The sequence below is a fragment of the Rhineura floridana genome, chromosome 1 (genome assembly GCF_030035675.1).
Source record: "Rhineura floridana isolate rRhiFlo1 chromosome 1, rRhiFlo1.hap2, whole genome shotgun sequence".
Classification (NCBI taxonomy): Eukaryota; Metazoa; Chordata; class Lepidosauria; order Squamata; family Rhineuridae; genus Rhineura; species Rhineura floridana.
In genome coordinates, this window is record NC_084480.1 from 52,024,333 (window position 1) to 52,048,028 (window position 23,696).

Here is a 23,696-nt window from a genome sequence, read left to right on the forward strand (position 1 = left end):
CCTGGTTGTAGTCCAGCAACATCTGGAGGGCCACATGCCCCCTGTCCCTGTTGAAGAAATATCTTTTTGTATTTAAATGGTATACTAACAGCATTGTTAAATAAGTGCTCTGAAGACTAGTTAAGAATGATTTTCAATACAAAAATATATTTGTTCCTTGTTCCAATGAAGTAAATGAACTGCCCTCTACAAATACCTCAAAACATTTCTAGCATCCAAGCATTCAGGTTGCAATCCCATACACAGGTATTTGGGAGTAAGCCCCATGAAATAAAATGGGATTTACTTCTGCGTCAACTTGCATAGAATTGGACTTTCACCCTCTATAATCCCAAATCCACTTAAGCATATATATTCCATTTAGGTCATATTTTATTTATTTCAAGTATGTATATTCCATTTAATCATTTGTATTTCTAAGCAGATAAAAACAAGCCATTGTTTGACATTAAGCATTAAAGTTGACAATGAGGACATTGAACTTAAATGGAGACAATAGTCAAGAAATCAGAAGAAGGCTAGGACCGGGGAAGGCTATGAGAGAACTAGAAAAGGTCCTCAAATGCAAAGATGTATCACTGAACACTAAAGTCAGGATCATTCAGACCATGGTATTCCCGATCTCTATGTATGGATGTGAAAGTTGGACAGTGAAAAAAGCGGATAGGAGAAAAATCAACTCATTTGAAATGTGGTGTTGGAGGACAGCTTTGCGCATACCATGGACTGAGAAAAAGACAAATAATTGGGTGTTAGAACAAATTAAACCAGAACTATCACTAGAAGCTAAAATGATGAAACTGAGGTTATCATACTTTGGACACATAATGAGAAGACATGATTCACTAGAAAAGACCATAATGCTGGGAAAACCAGAAGGGAGTAGAAAAAGAGGAAGGCCAAACAAGAGATGGATTGATTCCATAAAGGAACCACAGACATGAATTTACAAGATCTGAACTAGGTGGTTCACGACAGATACTGTTGGAGGTCGCTGATTCATAGGGTCGCCATAAGTCGTAGTCAACATGAAGGCACATAACAACAAAGCATGCAAAATTGGGTCCTGAATTGAAACTATGTGTACTGTTCACACACAGCCTGCAAGTACCTTTACATAAAGGTAAATACATATAAAGTATGTAGCCACAGCATATTCTTCCAACAAAATACAAAGAACTATTTAAAAGAAACTGTTTCTAAACAAAGTGTTTCAGGTATGGGTGCTTTTCAACCCCCAACTACGCTTGTAGTGCTTCAGACCATCACTAGTTTGTATAAAGCTCAGAAAGATGTTTTTTTCAAAAAAAAAAAACCATATCATTTTTATATGACAACAACTGCTCTCAATAGAACCGTGTCCCCAGGGTGAAAATGTTACTATAGTGGAAGAATAGTGTAAGAAAAAAAATCTTACTTTATAGATTGAATAAATAACAGATTTATGGGTGACAACAGTTGCCATGATTTACTAGCAATAAATATAAATTATTATAAACAAGTAGTACACAGAATTGCATAGAGTAATAATCAAAAGAATCAAGCATCTAATGATTTACCCCCTAAATTCTAAAAAATGCTCCATAATAAACCTGATCACATCCAAGTAATTTCAGATTTATTATTTTAAAATATTGCATAGACTATGCAAAGTACAAGAGTAACACAGATCCTTTGCTGCATGCTGCAATGAATGGGGAAATATTTAGATCAAATAGCACCATCTAGCAGTTCCCCAAACTTAACTCCAAAGGGTACTTATTACTTGGTGGCAGTTCAGTGTAGCTAGCTTATCTTCTAAAACTAAGCAACTATCCATATAATGTCCGATCTTAGGACATGCCTTTGCTCAGAACCTAGAAAAAAATATCAAAAAATATTCAGACAGATACAAACATGCTAAGAACCATCAACATTGTCAAGATTTTACATAAAGATTCAAACAAGGCTCCCGTTTTACATTTTTACTTACACAAGCTACTCAGCAATATAGTTTACAAACTTCAGAATGAAGCAGTACAATCATCGCCACTCAAAAATCCAGCTGCATAACTTTTGCCAAAAAATGTAATGTTCTATTGCAAAAGGGTGTAAGTTCCCAAATCTTTCATTTTCACTGGCTCTCTGGTTTAATTTTTAACCATTCATCCGTTTGTTTAAAATGTTAAACTGTTAGGGGTTTTTTGTCCCTTTCATTGCACAAAGTTAGACATGCAAAAATCAAATATCTGACAAATGATTTAAGCCTCTGTGGCCTGCTTCTTTGTCTTTGGAATCAGGAAGTAACTCTCTTCTTCAAAATGCTGTAGCAAGGAAAACCTCTAGGTGAAGGTTCAGTGCAAACTGCCTAAAGGGAGTCTTCTCAATCATGTTTAGCACATTAATTCTCATATTGAGTAAGCTCCAATGTTATGTACAATGACATTATATATCTATATCTATATCTATCTATATCTATATATATATATAAACGAAACCTTTTCTGCCTGAAAGTCTCTAATCTCAGGTACTTCACCTTAAGCCTGTGAAGGTAACTAGTGCACTGACAAAGTCAGTAGTTAAAATGAGTACTCTCGAGAAAAATATTATTTACTCTATGCATCGTACTTTCTTATCTGGAACAGGATCTTCCTTCATAACCAGCTTCCTTCTGTGTTTTACTACTTTCAATGAAGAAAATGAAAACTAACTACAGCTAACTTGTGTTGGTAGCAACTTGAAAAAGCAAACTAACATAACAACTACAAAAATCATCCCTTTATATTTTGGTTTACTTTGAATTTGTTGATTGCTTTTTGGTATAATCACTTGGCCCAATTCTTTTGGTAAAAATAATACAAGCAAAATGAAGAGGTTGAGATCTCTGACAATTAGAGAATGCTAGAATGTTTATAATATTGTTTGCTATTTTGTGGATCAAGTAAACATTTGTTTACAACAAGCCTTTATGTACTTTTTTAAAGTTTTGGTGTCTTCATAACAGGTGACTTAAGGTTCTGCAATGGAAATAATACAATCTTCAGTAAAGGAGGGAGTCTTTCCTTCATTAACACTGTAACAGACTTAAAACAAAGTAGCATCCAATTTACTTTTACCCTCAACACAACTCCCATCCCCTATAAAGGCAATCTCCAATTTCTCTGGAAACCTAGATCCAACGTCTACTCCTCATTACAGAATATTGTTTTACAAACAACCCGAATTCACCTTTCATCTTCAGAACACGTACTATCCCCGATAGCCCTTTCTACATACAAGACCTTCTTTTTTAAGTTGCAAACTATTTCAGTCGTTTTCTCCTTTAAATTCATTACAGAAACCTTTTACCCCTAACATAGGCCAGATTGTGCCAAGAGAGCCAGTTCCAGGCGCTGTGAAAGAAGGGAGGCGGGAAAAAAAATAAAATAGGTGCCGATTTTTAAAAGGGGGGGGGAGTTGACTGTCGAGGAGTTAACAGGCAACGCAATGAGGATTGTTTCTCTTCCCCCCAGCGGAAGCTTTACAACAGCACATAGTCCAGACTCTTTTGTTACCAAAGTTATCCCAACACTATCTTCGTCCCCATCCCCCCAAAACCGACATCATGATCCGGGGAGGCCGGGGGACTGAGAAAACAAAACAAAAACAAGACACAGGGGAACGCTTTCGAGCCGAAACGCTAACCCTACGCTAAGCCTCCCATGGCGTGAGGCACCACACAGTCTACTTGAACCACTTTCTCCTCACTGCCTGAGCTACAACCTTCCGCCAATCCTCCGGGGTATGTGAGGGGCTCAGGCCCGTCTTGTCTTGCCTATTCCCAACCAGCGCAAAGAGAAAGCGCCCGACACCCCGGCCCCACCCCCCTCGGAATAGACTCCGCTACCCCCCGTCGCTGCCTGAAGGAGAGAGTCTCGCCTACTTCACTTTTACCACACACGCGAGCGCGCACCCGCACACCCTCCTCCCTACACCCCTACTTGTGGCATTCACCCCCCCTCCACCTCCTCTTTCCCGCGCCGGGATTGTGCTCCCCGAGCTCGTGCAAGGCCCCCTCTGCCATAAGCGGGAAAGTTACTTTGTGCGGGGCGTACGCGCGCCCACCTCCCCGCCCAATCGGGCTGTGCGGTCCGGTGGGCTGTACTCACTTCTCCCTGGCCTGGCTGTCGGACGGGACGCTGCTGTTGCTCTTGCCTTTGCCGTACATGCCTGCAGAGAGCTCCGACTGTCACGCACCTGTCAACCCATCACAGCCTCCCCTGGAACAGCCCAGTCACCATGGAGACGCCGCCACACACACACGCCATTGGCCCGCTGTGCGATCGGACACACCTCCCGAGCCGTGATTGACAGGCAGAGACCAGGACAGGCTGCTCTCTCCTCCTCTCCGCTGGCTCCCTCCCCCCACCAGCCTCCGGCTCCTCCTCCCCCTCCCGCTCTCCCTTCCCCGGCGCAAGGGGGAATTAGAAACGGTTCTAGAAGGATTTTAAACAACTGGCTGTTCCGTGCACTTGCCTTGCCGCCCTCCGCCGCTGCCAGAGACGGAGACTACTGAGGAGAGACGGAAACTGCGGACTGGACTCCACAGCCATCATAACACAGGGCGGCCCAGGCTTTTTCACTGCACACTGCGCGGGCTCCTTTGCTCTCTTCATCGTTCATCCTGCAACCCACTTAGCCAGCAAAGTGCTCGTTTCGACAACCTTTCCCTCTCCCTGTTTGTTTTCTCAAAACAGAAACGTTAGCAGCCGCTCGTAACTACTAAAATAGCCTCAACTTCTCTGCATATCAACAGCCCACGTGCGGCATGAGGCGCCACCACCCCACATCCTCACACATAGGACACACAGAGCCAGAGGTAGGCAGGACCCCTCAGCTTCTCATCTCCTAAACTCGGCAACGCAAACGTCCTGATCTGCCCATGATTAGCAACAAAGGTTGCTTCAGGTTGCTTCCTCTCTAACCCATTTACTACAGTCATCGCAATTTTCTTCAACACCCAACTTCCACACAACCAACAACACACAAACTTGTCTTCCTGCCACAGTAGCCAGACAGTCTGTAGGTGAGTGATCTTACACACAGGATCGACCCTACCATTAGGCAGAGCCAAGTGGATGCTTCAGGCAGCAGATGCTAGGAAGGGGGGGGTGAGCAGCAGTTAGGTGTTGAAGGACAGAGCTGTGTATATCACAAGGTCGCCCCCTAAGCTGACCTGCTGAACTCAGTGATGAGGGGTGCTGTCCTATCACCAGTGATGAAGAATTGGCTGCCAGTCCCGTTGGCTTCTGTTCCCCCAATTCCCCGTTGAGCTTGTTCTTCTCATCAGACAGCAAAATACTCTGTCCCTGCTCTTGGACAACCACCACCGCTAGCATTCCCAAGCCTCCATTCCAGTCAGCAGGGTTACCTCAAGAGAGCAATGGATAAATTCTTATTTTTTTTTAGTCAGATGACACAAAGCCAGTCTCCATCAACATCTTCAGGATCAATACTGCAAATTATTCATCCTTGTGAGGTACCAATCCTAGACCCACATTGTGTTAATGAAAACTCCATACATTTCATATCCACTACTGGATACTTCAGAAAAGTCCAGAACATTCTCTAGTGACATGTTGCTGCCAAAACCCAAATCCAGTACACAGATTCTAATATTTACATACAGAATTTTAAGTGCATTCTGCAAACACACCTCGCATCTGTCCCTGCTGACAACAGCAAAAATCAAGATTATTCCTAGCACCAAGGCATCACAGAACCAACATTCAAGGTAGGGAGTTTTCTTTTTAACCCCATCATGACATTTATAGTGTAATAAATGTGGTTCATGTGTGTTTTAAGCGGCTTTAGTAAGAAGGGTAGACCACTCTGGTGGAGCACTTCAGGTATTTTTCAGGACAGTTTATCTAATGAACCTAACAATTCCTATTAACTGGGATTCTGGCAAAGTATACTGGAACAGAGGAACCTTGGTCTTATCCAATGAGGTGCTACCTGTGCTCTTAGGTAATAGTTCATACAAAGGATTACATACCACAGATTAGTTATGCTTTAACTGTTACGAGATTCTGACTTTGCACTCTTGCTTTGTAAATTTAAAATGCAGTAGTGGACCATGGAGATTTTATTTTAAAAAAATCAGACCACACAAGTCTAAAATCAGCTCACTCCTAGGCTAAGGTTTGGGGCTGGGAAATCAGGTTGTGAAAATAAATAGGAGATGGGCAAGTCTGTGCTACATTTCCAAGTTTATGAATTACTGTGATATATATCGTATAAAGTTACAGTATGGATAAGTATAGTATGGATATATAGTGAACTTAAGATGTCATAAGTACGTAAAGGCCTTGAGGATTCACTACATATCAGGGTTTTTTTTAATATATTGCTTGCAAAAGCAACAGAACAATGATTTTTACTAAGCAGAAAACAGAAATGGGAATTAGGTGTGTTTAGATAATAAATGTATGGAGTCTATACATGTAGAGGAGAATGGAAGACAGGAAATTATAGTCTTGTTCTGCCTCAGGTAAAGTAGGAGAAAGGCTTAAGTTATTATTAAAAAAAAGCAATCAAGGAACCTGAAGCTGCTGTGCTGCAGAAGAACCCTTGCAGTGTCTTCAAAAGGGTCTCCCCCAACCATTCTTTTAGAATTCTTTGCGGGTGTCAATAAACAACTATTTATTCACTACATATATACCCCACCTTTCTTTTCATGATAGAAACCCAAGGCAGCTTACATATGGTTTCCATGTGGTCTCCCATTCGTGCACTGACCAGACCTGACAATGCGTAGCTTTAGCAGGGTGTTGGCCTCATGTGCCTTCAGACCATAGCCTGGGACCTAAAACCAGGGCTGTGGAGTCGGTACGCCAGACTTTCGACTCCGACGCCTCTATTTTTCTACTGTCCGACTCTGACTCCAACTCCGACTCCTTCGTAAATGGCAAATGTATATTAACTAGTAATAACAAATTTACTGTAGTAAAATGGTAGCACAAGGCATTTCATCACCACCACATGAATCCAGAGCTTGGAAAAGTTACTTTTTTGAACTACAACTCCCACGAGCCCAATCGTGGTGGGAAATTTCATTGTGGAACCCACTGTTGAATCTCCTGAGGCTATTTTCTTCCAGTTCAGGATGTTGAGTTCTTTCTGACTTGCTCTTTTTGTTAGCAAGTTGCTGGATGGGGATGGAGTGAGCATGTATCCTGCACTGCAGCCACAGCATGATATTCTGGGCCAGCTGTTGGGTGATGAAGTTCTGCTTTGGTACTCAGCTGGGCCTCAGTCAGTGGACGATGGTTCAATGGCTTCTCCACCGTGTGATACTCTGAGATGGGCTCCTTCCCATGTTGTTCCAGCAAGGATTGGTGCGGGCTGTTTCACAAGTGTTGGTCATTCACCTGGGCAGTAACAAGTGGGTTTGTTAAAGGGCAAGGTCCTTAGTTTGCAGACATGTCATGACATACAGGTCATTAGGCAGAAATGACTTTTCATTTAGTTAGTCTGATCACACATCTTACCCCACAGAGTGTGGTACTGTGGTATTTATCCTCCAGTGGGATATATAGGGCCCATTAAAAAGTTAATAATTAAATCCATCTGGCACTTTGTGGCTGTGGGAGTTTGGTCGTGCATCACCCGAAATATGGCAAGCCAGGATTGAACGGCACCGGCCTGATAACATTCACCCGTCTGATGCAGGTAATGATAGTTTTCTCTCTGACCTGCAGAAGTGCCTGTGAGAGAAAGTTCTCAGCAGTGGGGTAAAGGGGGACTAGATTGAGATCTGTCCCCCTTTAGTGATGGAAAGATGTGGGAAGGTAAGCAGGTAAAAACAGCTAAGTAACCCACTTAGGCACCTTTGAGGGTGACTGGTGTATCTGGAGGTCTGCAGCTCAGGGCTGTAGGACCCGGGGCAGGATATGGTCCACCTTTGGGGCCAACTTGCCTCATCCGACTGGAAGTTTGGGGCTCTGGGGTATGGTGACTCAGGAAGGCCTCCCTACTCACCTTCACGGTGTGGCTTGGGTGAGGGGTAAACAGAGTGGCTTGCCTTTCATCTAGCAGGGGTTTGGTTGCCCTAATACCTCCAGGTATTGCCTGGATTTAATGGTTCACTAGCACTTGTGTCCTTGTCTTATTTCAGCCCTTGGTCACAATTCCCACTCTGCGCTCACTGTATGCAGTATTGGAGCGAGGGGCATGTTTGCAGTCAGGGCTGAAGCTTTGGCTGCCATCTTGAAAGAGGGTGAGTGTGCGCATGCAGCCCACTAGTGGCCATGTTGGAGACAGGGTGGCAAAGCATATTTAAGCCTGCACCGCCCACACCTCCTCCTCTTTGGTCATCAGCACCCATCCACTCTCCCTCTTTCCTAGTGTAATTAACTTGGTCGCTTCAGAGCCAAGTAGGAATTGTTGGCCCTCCTGCTATTTCCTGCATGTTAAAGCATTTTGTAACTTCTTAAACAAAATACCTTGTAAGATCCCAGAATGCGTGCAGCACAATCCCAAGCATGTTTAATGAGAAATAAGTCCTACTGCATCCACTGGGTCCTAACTTGTTAGTAAATGAGCCCAATCAATACATTTTATCTAGAAAGTGTATCCGAATTCAGAAGAACTTACTTCAAGGTAAGTGTGTAAGTAGCCTTAGTTTGCAATCCCACTCACACCTACTTAGGAGTAAGCCCAACTAAATATAGTGGGATTTACTTTTAAGTAATTCAAGAATATCACATATGATTGGAATGTTACATACATTTATGAAAAGCACAGTAATTTTAGTCTTCAGAAATATTAAGAAGCAAAGCAAGCATTTGAAACATATTTACATTTAGTAGTAAAAGCTTAAGACAACCACTGTCTACTGGGGGTTAGGAAGAAGCATGCTTTAATAGTAATTTATTGCATATTTCTAACTGAAGAATTTCTTATACATGGCTAATTCTTGTTAGCTTCTAAGCTAAATGGATCAGTAGTGTTTACTCTGAATAGAAAGGTACGGGTCCATTCTGAAGGAAAGATACTACACACAAGTTCCCATAAATCAGCATATTACCATAAATTTAAAACCTAAGTTTGAAAAGACAATAATCCAATATGAGAACAGGCAAATAAATGGCTTGGTTAACTGTGATCAGACTGCATAAAAATGAAACACACACACACACACATCAGGGAGATTTTTTTGTCCTGTGAGAAGACACTGAACATTAGTATCTAATTACTCAAGAAAATAAGAAATGTTACATTAGGTGTGGCCAATATTCCACATCTCTGTATTTATTTGTTGCATCAAAAGGAATATACAAGAGACAGATATACCGTGTGTCATTCCAAGCTTGTGGCAATACAAAGTAAGGTATGTCCTTATAATAACAGCACGTTCTTTGACCACCTCTGCCTAGTAGTAGTCATGGAGGGATTTATACTCCTTGTATGTGTATAATATTGCTATAGACTTATAGGCCAGGGTTCAAAGAATTGCATGACTAAGTTCAGTGCCCTTTAGGGGGCTTTTGGACTTACGTTTTAACAGCAGCTCTACCTGTCAAAGAGCAAATTGTTTTTTAAACAGGGTGGGGGAATCAAAAGCTGTTTGTGAGATGCTATGAGTTGCTGATGCTTCAAACAATAGGAATACTGCAGAGCATGCACAAATCCTTGAGTACACCTAAAGTAGTTCTGGCAGTCTGCAAAAGCTGCAATGAGAAACATGGTGAGTTTTCTTTATGTGTAGGCCTTGACTGTGGATACATAGATTACCTACTTCACTTTAAGAATCCCCGGGAGGATAACCACTAATATGAGGAGTTAAAATATTTGTGTTCTTATTTGTGTCACAAGGACATATTCTTTGAGGTAATATTTTCAAACCAGGTCATAAATATAACAAGGGTTCAAAATGTTGGTAATTCTACCACAAATTTGCATTATTTATTTATAATAAATACTGAATTTCTGCATGCTAAAAACTAAAACACAGAATGAACATTAGTTCAAAATTTGACCAGTTAATTTTTTGTTATCTTTATGAAATACAACATGGAGACAGATACAGTGCCTGTAAAGCTTGGGTGCAGAATAGGGTTGCCAGGTTCTTGGCCTGAGACTGATCCTGTATCTTTAGGAGAAGAGAAGGTCAGCCAAGTGCAGGTGTTCTTGCAACTCTGTAATGGGAAAAACCACAAGGTGGAATTCTCCCTTCTCCTTGCACAACTTTTAAAGATACGGAAGACCTCTTGGAGGCTGGGCCTGGCAACGAACAGGTCTTCTGTATCTTTAAAAGTTGTGCAGGGGGGAGGGAGAATTCCACCTTGTGGTTTTTCCCATTACAATATTGCAAGAAAACCTGCACTTGGCTGACTTTCTCTTCTCCTAAAGATACAGGATCAGTCTCAGGTCAAGCACCTGGCAACCCTAGTGCAGAAACATTCCAAGTTTGATTTCACATTTGATGGAGTATGTCATACAGGGATGGCAATTCAAATCAGCTCATGTTTTCCAGACATGCATTTTATCAGGCACAGTAACTTGTGAATGCACAGGTGCAAAATACATCTTTAAAGTAACAACAACCAACAAGGAACAACAAACCAAAAAAGCAGTTCTTATTTTCTTGAGTAATTAGCTGCTAATTATAAATGTTTTCTCATAAAAAAAGTCTCCTTACTATTCTAATAATTGTGCCTCACATACTATTATATACAATTTTAATGACTGGTTCACACCAGAAACTATGGTGGAAGTTAAGAGCCTAAGAAGTTACAGAGTGATTATGAATGACCCTTTCTCTGTTGACTGTATCCCAGTTTGTGGCACTCAGATATTTAGAACTATAATGAGAATTAAGCTGCATCATTCCTAAATGACCCTCTCTAGTTGTGAATGTAATTTTTTTTTTTGTTATTGTTAACAAAAACCGCCCCTCATCAATAGGTCCCAGGGCAGGTTACAAAAATGAAAAAATCCATTATTAAAAATAGTTTAAATTATTATTATTATTATTATTATTATTATTATTATTATTATTAAATTGCAGGAAAGCATACTGAACCTATACTAATTTTAGGCAGAGCCACCAACTAAGATAGAATTGCAACTCCTATTTAAGGCTCAGTTTCAGGAGGCCTGCTGCTGAAGGAACATCTAAGCTCTATTTTTATGGAATCTCTACCCTGGGCCCTGAATGGAGCTGTCTAGGTGTCATGGCCCCGTCAGAGGACTCATCAGACGAGGATGACTCGGGAGTAACAGCAGCAGACCCAGAAGGAGAAATGGAGGAAACTCCTGAGAACCCAGCTCCTTCTCCCCCTCAGCTGCAGAGCACCCAAGACGCAGACAGTGAACAGGATACTCCCCCCTCACCTGCAGAACGTAGACAGCAGAAGGTCAGGCAGAAGAGGGGCAGGCCTGTCCACTTAAGGCCAAAACGCTGATGGCTTACACCTGCTGACAAACCTGCTCCTTAAAAGTCAAACCTTGGCTTCAGCTTGTTGCTGACTACAACGTCAGGCGTGACCACTGTGTGTCTTCCTATCCCCTGAACCTTGACTTGGACTGATCTCTCGGCAAACTAGACCCCGACCTTCACTGACGTCTCTTCTGGATTTCTGGCTTGGCATGTAAGCTTTGAACGGCCTCTGCCCTTATCTTGCTTTCTCCTTGCTAGCCTGGCAGATTTATAGCCAAGCTGCCGGCTGAGAACTTACGGCCTGGCAATTACCAAGGAATCTCCAGCCCTGCCTGCACCCCCACCGACACTGTTGTCTCAGTGAAGAGCTGACACTAGGGTACCATTGAAACCTCACTGCAGCACTTCTAAAGTCAGGACTCACACTTAAAATTACTGATGAGAAGGAGGCAAACAGCTATCAGTGCGTCTAATAAATCCATGGCAATGAGTTCCTTGGATCAGTTTTGCAATGTCTGTTTCTGACCTTTAACTGGTGTCATACAAGTCAGGTGTCAAAAAGCAGATTATCACTGTTATTAAAGGTGCACTGCACAAGTCATACACATTTAGCCAAGTAGTGATGACATTTGGTCAGGAATATATAATATCACACAGTAACACAATTACTTGTGTTAGAGTATTACAGTTACCTGGTCACCTTCTGTTTACATTAGGTTGAAAGGCTCTGCTGCATTACTGGGGGGCAGGAATCTTCCCGACCAAAATAAGCAAATATGGAAGTATTTAATCTAGGAAAGTGTGTGAGTGTAATCACCTTGTATTCATTTATTCAAATGAGTGATTTCATTTAAAGAACCCACCACCTTAAAACGCTGTGCCGTTTTAATTGTTTATGACATCTAGTCAACTAATTGGCTACACAGTTACTCGGCACTAGTACTGTGGTTGTTTTCATTTGCTATCTTGCTAGGCTAGGCACAAGTATGTGCCTGCCAAATACTAGTAAGGGGGAAGATGAGATCTGTTTTATTCCTACTTGGATTACAACTCACAGGAGGAAACAGAAATCCTATTTATACCATCATTCATCCTCAAGAGGGCGTTATTTAAGATCTGTTGAAGTGAAACATCCAGTTCAAATCCAAACTGAAGATAAATCTAGTAGGCTTACAAGTCTTCGAATTTTACTGATCAATGCCAGGTCAGTGCTACGTAAGACCAATTGATTTATGATCTGATCTTATTTGAACAAGCGGACATAATCGGTATTACGGAGACCTGGTTAGATGCTGATGCTGCTCCCACTTTATTAGCTATGTGCCCCTCTGATTTTTCTTTTATATATCAATCAAGAACTGAAGGAAGAGGAGGAGGAGTGGCGCTCATCTTCCGAGGGTCTCTTTGTCTGACTAGAGACCCTCTACAAAAGACTAAGATTATTGACTGCTTGTTTTGTAAAAGTAGCCTGGACAATAAACTGAGTTTTCTTTTGGTCTATCGTCCACCCCGCTGTGCCTTGGACTCCTTAACAGAGGTATTGGATGTAGTCTTGGAAGCCCGCTCTCATTCCCCGAATTTATTAATTCTAGGGGATTTTAACGTGCACGCTGAAGCCCCCTCCTCTGGAGTGGAAAAAGATTTTTTGACCACGATGGTGGACTGGGAGTTCACCTCCATACAGACAGGGGCCACACATTTGGCAGGTCATGTTTTGGATCTGATCTTTGTGTCTGCTGCAGAGGGCTCCAATATTTCTGTGGAAAATGTACAGCTGACACGGGTCTCTTGGACGGATCATCATCTTATAAAAGTGGATATTGGGGTTCTTCTGCCTCCTCCGGAAACGAAAGGCTCGCTACGGCTCTCCCGCCCCAGACGATTGATGACTTCGGAGGGGCTTGTTCGTGAACTAGGGGACTTATTGACTGGCAGGGCTGAATCCTCCGTGGTCTCATTAGTGGATGGATGGAACTCTGCGATTGAGAATGCTTTGGATCGTTTAGCTCCAAGACGTCCACTTCCTTTAATTCGAACTAGATCTTCTCCCTGGTTTAATGCACATCTACGGGGTCTTCGTAAATCGGTAAGACAATTGGAACGTTCTTGGCGGAAATCGCACAATCCCCCACTGCACTTAAAATTGAAGGCGGCCTTGAAGTCTTCTCGCAAGGAGCTGAATGAAGCTAAAAGAACTTTCTTTACGGCATCAATTATGGCGGCCAGAGACTGCTCTCGCAGATTATTTCAAGTGGTTCGAAGTCTACTGGGACCGGTGGTCACTGGCCCAGTATCATCAATTAAGGCCAACTGCAACGAAATGGCGAAGTTCTTTGCGGACAAGATCAGTAAAATCAAAGATACCATCCCTACTTTCACATCTTTGGCTGAGGACTTAGACTCTTACCAGCATGCGGCCGTTACTTGGGATCATTTTCAACCTTTAACCCTTGCTGAAATTTATTTTTTTTTTTTTTCAATAATTTTTTATAACCCTTGCTGAAATTTATAATGTTCTTGGATCTCTTAACCCTTCTTCCTGTTTAATAGATCCTTGTCCATCTTGGCTGGTGATGGATGCAAAAAATGAATTGGGAGATAGGATTAAGGATATAGTCAATGCTTCTTTGGAAGAGGGCGTGTTGCCTTTGGCACTTAAAGTAGCTGTGGTGTCTCCTATTCTAAAAAAAACCGACCCTGGACCCTCTAGTCTTGAATAATTATCGACCAATCTCAAACCTTCCCTTTTTGGGGAAGGTGATCGAGCGTGCAGTGGCAATTCAACTGCAAAGTCATCTGGATGAAGGCAGCTATCTAGATACCTTGCAGTCTGGCTTTAGGCCAAAACACGGGGTTGAATCTGCTCTAACCGCATTGGTTGATGACTTAAGAAGAGCCTTAGATAGAGGAGAATACACCTTCCTCGCCCTTCTTGATCTGTCGGCAGCCTTTGACACGGTTGATCATACCATTATTTTAGATCGATTAATGACCATGGGTGTTCAAGGAAGTGTCTTGCATTGGTTTCGCTCCTACCTAAGCGGGAGAACTCAAAGAGTAGCATTGGGGGAAGAGGTTTCTGAGCCTTGGCTGCTGGAGTGTGGAGTGCCACAGGGCTCGATTCTTGCCCCAATGCTCTTTAATGTTTACATAAGACCGCAGGGTGATCTTATTCGGAGCGTGGGCCTACAATTCCATCAATATGCAGATGACACTCAGATTTACCTGTCCTTTAAATCTCCCCCTCAGGTAGCTGTAACACAACTAACCAATGGGCTAAAACTAATAGGGAAATGGATGTCCAGGAATAAATTGCAGTTAAATCCTGAGAAAACTGAAATCCTCCTGGTAGGTGATCGAACTAAATTAGGGATAACTCATGTGACCTTTAATCAAGTCTCTGTTCCCTTGAGTGATCAAGTTCGTAGTCTAGGCGTCATCTTGGACTCTCAACTGACAATGGAGGCCCAGATTGCGGCTGTAAGCCGAACCGCACTTTACCATCTGTCCCTTATCTGTAAAATCCGTCCATTTCTCCCTAAGCATCTTCTACCGACTGTAGTAAGTGCCCTGGTTCTTTCCCGTCTGGACTTTTGTAATGCCTTGTATATAGGTTTACCTATGAGAACTATGCATAAACTTCAACTTGTTCAGAACGCGGCGGCACGACTTATTAAGGGTTGTAACCGGAGAGAACACATCACTCCAATCCTACGGGAACTTCACTGGGTCCCGATAGTGTCAAGGGTGAAGTTCAAAATACTGGTTATAACCTATAAGTCTTTTTCTGATGCTGGCTCAATTTATTTGAAGAACAGACTCTCTCTTCTTGGAGAAGGTGGTCGTACCAGATCCTCAACCATTAGATCTCTTGTGGTTCCTTCAATTAGAGTGGCTAAATTAGCTGGCACTAGGTCCAAAGCCTTCTGTATTGTGGCCCCATTGTTATGGAACTCCCTGCCAGTAGCCATCCGTCTTGCACCTTCACTCTTGTGCTTTCGGAAGCAGCTGAAGACCCGGCTTTTCGAGTAGGCAGGAGGAGAAATTTGTTTAGCTGTGTAGTTAATGCTGTGAATTCGGTTTATGTTTTATTTTGATCTTTTATTTAATTTAATTGACTGCTCTGTTTTTGTTTTTGGTCATGTATTATTCTTTATTGTACGTCGCCTAGAGTGACAGGATTCTACCTGCCAGATAGGCGTCTAATAAATTGCGAATAATAATAATAATAATGATACAGGATGACTTCTGATAACCTCAGTAGATTCTTGTAATAGGTGAGGCATTGTACTAGTTTTGTGTTTGGGACAGTTCCAAATGTGGCTGGATTTCCAAATCCAGCTGCTTATGATTGGATGCGAGACTGGGGGTTATACAGGTATATCAAAATGTAGAATTTGGCATGTGACCAGTAGTATATCATTACTGGGATAAATAATCTGTTCATTGTGCCTGCAGTTTTTAAAATCTATTAATCTGTGTTTGCATAAAAGATTCTGAAACAAACAGCAGCATTTGAAGTGGAAAAATAAATAGCCAAAGCAACCATACAGTGATAGCTTCAGAAAACCTTTATTCAACTTTATAAAACAAATGTTGGGTGAATTTTCTGTTCCCCAGGTAGCGTTTTTCCATTAAATGTCCATGCTAAATATGAGAGATGGGCAAAATGGTTCTAGTTATTCTCATATTTACTTACCACATCTTGGTGAATTAAATATTATCCCAGTAGCATGCTGTTTCAGTCACTCTGAACCAACATGTTCAAACATACAGTGGCTCTGGTGACTTTTGTGTCTTGCTTGATGTGACAAAAGTTTTAAGAAGCTGTGAGAAGTGGCGAGAATAAATGTGAAATAAATAAATAGATTACCAAACTGATTCTGCTAAGCCAGTGATGGCTACCCTGGGATTATGCCAGTGTTACACTAGCCTGATGTAATTGTAATACTATGCACTCCAAGCAGCAAAGGAAAAAGCAAACTAACAACAAGAGATAGCATAGCAACACTTACAGCCATTTCTCCAGCATCCTTGGCATCTCCTCCACCACCCATAATCAGCCATGGGGTTTATACCAGTGACATGCATGATTGGCACAGCAGCATCACAATTCGTATCTTGACAATGTCAACATTGTTTGTCATTCCACCAGTGCAGTAGAATTTAGTAGCCATTTTATCTCCTGCCCAGCAAGCACAACTCCTGGATAGGGTTGCATAGTTAATTCTCCAAAGAACAGAGTTTTTTGGACTTTGAAGCACTGGAATAAAATAAAGGTTCTTTTCACAGGCCAACATCTGTTGGCATAACACTATGAATAACTATATTTAATCGAACCTATTTTATACCACTTATATATTTTTTATTTATTTATTGTATTTGTATACCGCCTCATAGCCGAAGCTCTCTGGGCGGTTTACAGTATCTATATTAAATCTATATATACTTATATAGCACTATCTATATTAAAATGTATATTAAAACTTAAAAATACTTTTCCATCTTCATGTGATGCTGATATAGTCAAGCCAGTTCAGTCTTTTCTATCATCTATATCCCTAAATAGTGCGTTTACATATACATTATATATTAGAAGTATTTCATTAATATGTACAGTTGAAAGTGAGGAAAATATTGTATAAAAATCACTTTCTATTTACTATTCACATTTTATACTTACAGGTTCCATTTTCAAACAAGTAAGCAAAAAATCTGCAATCAAATTCTTATGCCATAGCTTTGTTTTATAGGGGAAGATATTGGATTGCCTTTGTGTCCCAACTTCTACTAACATTTATGTTCAGGTCTTGGGCCAAACTACACATGCAGGAAAGGTCTATGATTTTTCTTCCCATTGTTTTTTTTAATGAAAAGCAGCAAAGAGATGGGAAAAGGGGCTGCTTAACTGTTTCCTTTCTTCCCATTTGTCTTGCTAAAAGTTGTTCTCTTCAATGCCTCAACCGTTTTTCCAACTGTGGAGAAAAAGATACGAGCTCATATCTTCTCCCTCATAAGAACATAAGAAGATCAGGGCAATGGCCCATTTAGCGCAACATTCTGTTCCCACAGTAGCCAACCAGATGCCCATGGGAAACTCGCAAGCAGGATATGAGTGCAAGAGCACTCTCCTCACTTGCAATTCCCAGCAAATAGTATTCAGAGCCATACTGCCTCCAACAAGGGAGGTAGTGCACAGCCGTTGTGGCTGGTAGCCATTGATAGCCTTATCCTCCAAGAAAAAGAAAAGCAGTTTATGTGCTCAATTTTTAGCAGACAAATGACAAGCTATTAATCAGTCCATTTCCTCCACTGATCCCCTGGCCCTGATTTCAGCATCTCATGGCTGTTTCATTTTTTAAAAATCACAGAGCTGCCCTTCATGTACAGTTCAGCCATCTGGTAGAATCAGAAGGTAACAGTGATATCCCATGAGGATCACAGGATATAGCATTCATCCAAGCACCCATTCCCATTGTAAGTGCAATGCTACAATTGGCAGTGTTGTACCATTGCTAGAATGTAACCCATAACACCTGTGTTACAGTCATCAGTACTCCTGCAGTTGCAGCTGCCCACTGCCTTGGAGTAATACCTCATCAAGACACTTTGCTGTAGTGCTGGGAGAGAACACCAGAAATGTGGCTTTCATCTTCCATGATGAGCCACTCCACCAGTCTATCCTCTTGTGTGTTAAGTCAAGTACTAGGTGCTGGCTGTTGACTTGCAAGGAAGTGTGGAGAGGAACAATTAGAGCTAAGGCAAATCGTTATAAACTATTAACTGTGAATGCTACCCATTTGATGAAAAAGGACACATTATGCAGGACATATTAATTTTTTGGATCTCAGCCAAGCACATTATACTTGCTATATTACATCCTATATCACACTTTTCTTTCATAGAACTCAAGGCAGCAGCAGACAGAGGGGTCTCAGGCAGTCTTCCACCCAAGCACTGAACAGACCCAAACAAGATTACCTTTAGCAAGGTTGCTGCATTTGCACCTTAAGACCATACAGAATATTTTCTGTTTTAAAAGATAAATTCATCATAGAAGTCAGAAAAATGTTTTGTGCTGTTACTGGAAACAATGCCAACTGCTCTATTTGGTTATCCACATACAGTTTATCCCATGATAGCTGCATGTCTTTTAAAACAGCTCTGGATTTGATTCAGCATGACTGTGGTTAACCACTTCCAACACAAATATGGCTTTATAAATGGTTCATATTAGAGATAACAATAATACAAAGGGCACTGTTAGCTGTGTTATAAACAAAGAAAGATGTTCACCATTTGATTAATTTTAAGAATTGCTTACCTCATTTCTCCTTTTCAGACATATTTTGAAGATACATTTTCTACTAATACATATTTTCCTGTTCCCTGTACTTTTCTCTCTCAGTGCCAGGGGGAATTCTGGATTTTTGAAAGCACACTTAATGTGTGCAGGATTATAGTGATGCATGTTTCTGTGCACATATTTCATTCCAAATGTTAGAGAGGGTGTTTACTGGAAGAGAGCAGGGGGTATCATGAAGCAAACCTAATGGAATGTCTGACCCTCTGACCACCTTCATTGGACTGTCAAAGTAATATTGGAGTATGTTGCCATACAGACAGAGTCTACATGCAGAGAATTTGGATTTACTAAAAATCTAAATGATTTGGTCAGAACCTGGGCTACTGAACTTTTTCCAATTCTGTGATAAGTCTATTATGTATGTATGTATGTATGTATGTATGTATTTATTTATTTATTTATTTATTTATTTATTATCACATCTTAAGTGTCACTTTTCTAAGTACTGTACAGATATTAAAAGATAAGGCAGTCCCTGTCTGCAAGCTCACAATCAGATACCATGCAAAAGGAAAATGGAGGGGGAGGGAAGAGGAAAGCAAACACTGGAACAACTGTACGATCCTCTGCTGATGGATAGGGTCAGACTGGTCTCTTGCTATGGTGTTCTTTCTGGGAAGCAGACAGTACAGCCTTCCAGCAGCCCTTGGTCTCCGGGTCAGTGGCAGAAGCTAGCAACTGCTTCCTTTCAGCTCTGCAGTCCCAGGGTAATAGAATCTTTTCAGTCCCTCCTACAAACAATTTTACCCATTAATTCTTTGTGCAATTCTATTTGTTTTCACTTCATAAAATCAAAGTGTATTATCAAGCTATATGGGAAAGGCAGATTTGGCGAGATAATGAAACATGGTGTTAGGAGGGGCCTAAAGGTGAATGAATGGGCTGTGTCTAGATTGCATTTGTCCATTGAACAGATGCCATTGGTTATGTTCTGACATAAGAACATAAGATCATCCCTGCTAGATCAGACTAAAGGCCTGTTTAGCATCCTGCTTCTCATAGTGGCCAATGAAAAGCTCATAGACAAGGCATTAAAACAATATTCTGCTGCTGCTTCTCGACAACTGGTATCCAGTGGTACACTTCTTCTGAAATGAGAGGTTCCATATAGCCATGATAACTAAGGCTACAATCTACTTACCTGGAAGAAACCATTACTAAATTCATAAGAACTTGTTTCTGATTAGACATGGTTATGATTGCAATGTTAGAGTGCTTCCAAGAATCGATGATGTAGCAGCACCCAATCACTGCTCTTGGAACTGTTAGCACTAGAGTTGAATGCTGGCAGAAGCTGAACTGTAACAGAATCCCTGTTGAAGGACCACACTTTAACCTGGATACAATCACACTGAGACTCTGGTTTTAAGAAAACAATAAGCTGGCATTTACAGTAGGGCCCCACTCATACGGCGGGTTACGTTCCAGACCCCCGCTGAAAAGCGAAACCTGCTGAAAAGCAGAACTCCTTCAATAAAATGGCGCCCAATGCCTGAAAAACACTGTAAAAGTGGAACAAGCACCATATGAGTAGGGCCTTACCCTAATTTTAGCCGCCGTATTAGTGGAACGCCGAAAAGCGGGGCCCTACTGTATTAAAGGAAATACATGGTTGATAGGAAAGATCCCTAGTTCTGGCTAGCTAAGGTAGAGATACAATGAGGCATTGTTCCTGCATCTCAAGTAAAGAGTGATCCAAAAGATCTCATCTCTAAGGGAAGAGTAGAAGAAGAGTGAGAGAAAGAGGATGTAGGAAGTGAGGTCAGCAATCCAGAGTATCAGTCTAGCACTGGAAGGAAGATGAGCACAAGTAAGAAGGAAAAGGACAGTCTAAGAAGCATGGAGTTCCTCTATCTACTCTTTCTCATGCAGACACATCAGCCGGTGCAATCTGAGTTGCATCCCAAGACTTTCAACAGGAAGTGCAATAGCAACTCTGTTTCCAGAAGTCTAAAACTCTGTAACCAAATAGGCGGTTCCCCTTTCCACAGCCCGAAATTCTGATTTTTATTGGTGCCATTAGCTGGGGGAAACGGTAAATAATCTCTTCCCCTCACACACTCTGGATCATAATTCTTCCTACTCCACCATGGTGCAATTTATTGCAGGAAGAAGGAAAATACAACAATGCTACAGGTATTTAGAAAAGGGAGAATTAAAGAGAGTTGATTCCTAGAGAGGAAGGCCATAGAGAAGGAAATGGCCAAATCAGTCTAGGAAATGGCTAGAGCAATCTAGACACATCATACCTTGGCCAAATAGCAGCATTGACCCTCTACAAGTTGGGAAATTGTGCAGCTATTCCACCAACTTAAATAAAAGATTTTCTGGGCTTGAGGGATAGGGAGAGGAAGCTAAGGATTTTTGTTCATAAGGTCATGCAGATGTATAATAAAAAATGAAATGAAAGCATGACTATTCCACAATAAATAGAAGCTGACTAAGGGTGCTTTTAGACGTGGATGATTTAGCAGTACCCAATCTTTGCTGTTCTACTTTAAGCTGGAAGGAGAATAGTAACTCTTCCACCAGAGTTCTGGAATCCAAATAGAGTTATTAAGCAAGGGTCAACCCCCCCCTCCCCAGCACCAAAAGTTGGAGGGGGGAGCTGTTTTCACTGGGCCCATAGTGTGTGATGGGGACAGTGTTAAATCAGAGCTGGGGAACCTTTTTACCCTACAGACTGCATTTCTCACAGACAGCCTTCTATGGCCACAAGTCTGGTGGGTGGGACCAGAGGCAAAAAGTTAGTAGAGCAATTTGTGACTCTTACCTTTGTAACAGTAGGTTTTATTCCAACCATGCAAAAGTCAGAAGTTTACACACACACACACACACACACACACACACACCCTACCTACCTATCTACCTACCTACCTACCTCTCTCTCTCCATCCACCTTCCAGGCAAGCAAGCAGCTTTATCACAGTTCAAAGAATCATTCCAACCAGGGAATAGCATTCAAGGAGAGTGTTGTCATAAGCCCCATGGAAAGGGCATGGAGCCGCAAGAATGTGGAGGAGGAGAACTTTAAATGGAAAGAAGGCACTAGTGATGTGCGTTCTCAACAGTGACACTCAGTTCACACAAGTAGGGTGTCAGTGCATCCTTACTTAAGGTTGGTAAGGAGGTGTGTCTAGTTGCTGCGACAATGTCTTAGTGCAGTGTAGTCGTGCCTAGCTATTCCTAGTAATGATGCTGAATTTTGTGTAACCTGTAAGCTGATTCATGAAGCACTCTGAACTGAAACTTTCCATTAAATCTATTAAAGAAAAGCACACATCCGTGTCCTTGTCTGAGTTCAGTAGGTTTGGGCAGGATAGGTATAGTCTGTGGGAGGGGATATGGCCTGGGGAGAGTCTTGAGGGCCAAATAGAGAGACCAGGAAAGCCGCATTTGGCTCCCAGGCCTGACATTCTCCTGGGTTAGATACTCCCTCACTCACTACATGCTAGTCATGATCACCCTATGCAACTTGGGGAAGGGAAGAAAATATATGGATGCGAAGGTCATGCTGTTTGGAAAGAGAAAGGTTAACGTGGTAGAATGATTTCCTAGAGAGGAAAAAAGGTCTATAGTGAAGAGAATTACTTGAGCAATCTATCCAGGCCATAACCAGAAAAACAGTTGTGCAATGGGTCATCTGCAGTTGGGAGAATTACACAGATGTCCTATTGTATTAACAAAAACCCTTGGATTTTCTTAGCTCTGGTAGAGAGAAGGAAGCTGAACAGGGAAAACATGGGAGAAGAATGTTTTGATCATGATGTTGTGCTGATGCCCTATAAAAAGTAAGTGAACAAAACATGGCTCTTCCACAGTAACTGCTCAGTGTCAAAGTGGCCTAACAGTCATTATTCTCCATTAATTTCTCTACATTTTTTTAAAACCCTTCTAAGCTAGTGGTCATCACCTCATTTTGTGGCGGTGGAGTCTTCAAACTATATGTTGTGTTAGGAAGTATTTTGAATCTACTGTTAATTTAATTTCATTGGGTGGCTTTGACTCCTTTGTAAGATCTCAATCCATTTTCCCTCACCATTCATAGTTTTGCAAAGCTCTATCATGTCCCTCAGTCTACTTTTTTTTTGTAAACTAAAAGGCCAGATAAAGTAGCCATTCTCATAAGAAAGTTCCTTCAGCCCTCCTATGCATTTTTCGAGCTCTACACATCTTTTCTGAGATGTTGTGACCAGAACTGTACATACTATTCCAAGCATAGCAGTGCTCTAACAAGATCTTGAAGCAGGAAGGTGAATATGTAAACAGTAGGGACTGCTCGCTTCACTTGCCAGCCTCGCCTATTGTCACCAAAGCTCTCCCCTTCACAAACAGGTCACCAAAGCTTACCGCTTCTGTCCATGGGTTGCCAAAACTGCCCCCTTTCCCCCCTTACCCCCCACAGGTCACCAGAGCCGTCCCTTACCCCTCACAGTTTACCAGAGCTGTCCCCTTACCATGGGTTGCCAGCAGTACCCCCTTCCCCCACATGGGTTGTCAGCAGTGCCCCCTTCCCCTATGGGTTGCCAAAGCCATCCCCCTCCCCCCACGGGTTTTCCAAAGTCCTCCTCCTCCCCCTCCCTTCCATAAGTTGCCAGCGCTTCCTCTGCCCCCCCACAGGTCACCAAAGCTGCCAGAAGTCCCCCCACATGGGTCACCAGAGCTCCCCTGCCCACCTCCACGGGTTGCCAAAGCTCCCCTTTTATAAGCGCGACACTACAGAAATATATATCGGAAGATATGGGGGCGGCAGAGTGGGGTTACTGTGTTTATTTTTTACAATTATACGCTACTTAATCATTTCTAAGCAGTGTACATAAAAACGAACCATAAATAAAAAACAATAAAATCATCATAAAACCAAACACTACCTTAAAATGCTTGCTGGGACAAGAAAGTTTTAGTAATTTATTTTAACAGGTTGTG

The 23,696-nt window shown here is 41.9% G+C and overlaps 2 protein-coding genes across 11 annotated transcripts in view; one reads left to right on the forward strand and one right to left on the reverse strand.

Annotated features, from left to right (window-relative positions):
- Positions 1-4,809, reverse strand: part of SSBP2 (single stranded DNA binding protein 2) — a 258,532-nt gene extending 253,723 nt beyond the window's left edge. For 2 of the 10 annotated variants that reach the window (XM_061621839.1, XM_061621813.1), the window contains exon 1: positions 4,128-4,384. In XM_061621839.1, the coding sequence (XP_061477823.1) occupies positions 4,128-4,186 (59 nt within the window). In that variant the 5' untranslated portion in view covers positions 4,187-4,384. Of the gene's footprint in view, positions 1-3,207; positions 3,351-3,983; positions 4,045-4,127; positions 4,385-4,494 lie in introns of those variants that run through there. The other 8 variants (XM_061621824.1, XM_061621832.1, XM_061621791.1 and 5 more) reach the window with 8 other exon arrangements.
- Positions 4,810-7,585: 2,776 nt separating this feature from the next.
- LOC133376492 (uncharacterized) overlaps positions 7,586-23,696 on the forward strand; it is a 137,691-nt gene continuing 121,580 nt past the window's right edge. The window contains exon 1 of the mRNA XM_061608729.1: positions 7,586-7,692. The gene's annotated coding sequence lies outside the window, so the exon portion shown is untranslated. The remainder of the gene's footprint in view (positions 7,693-23,696) is intronic.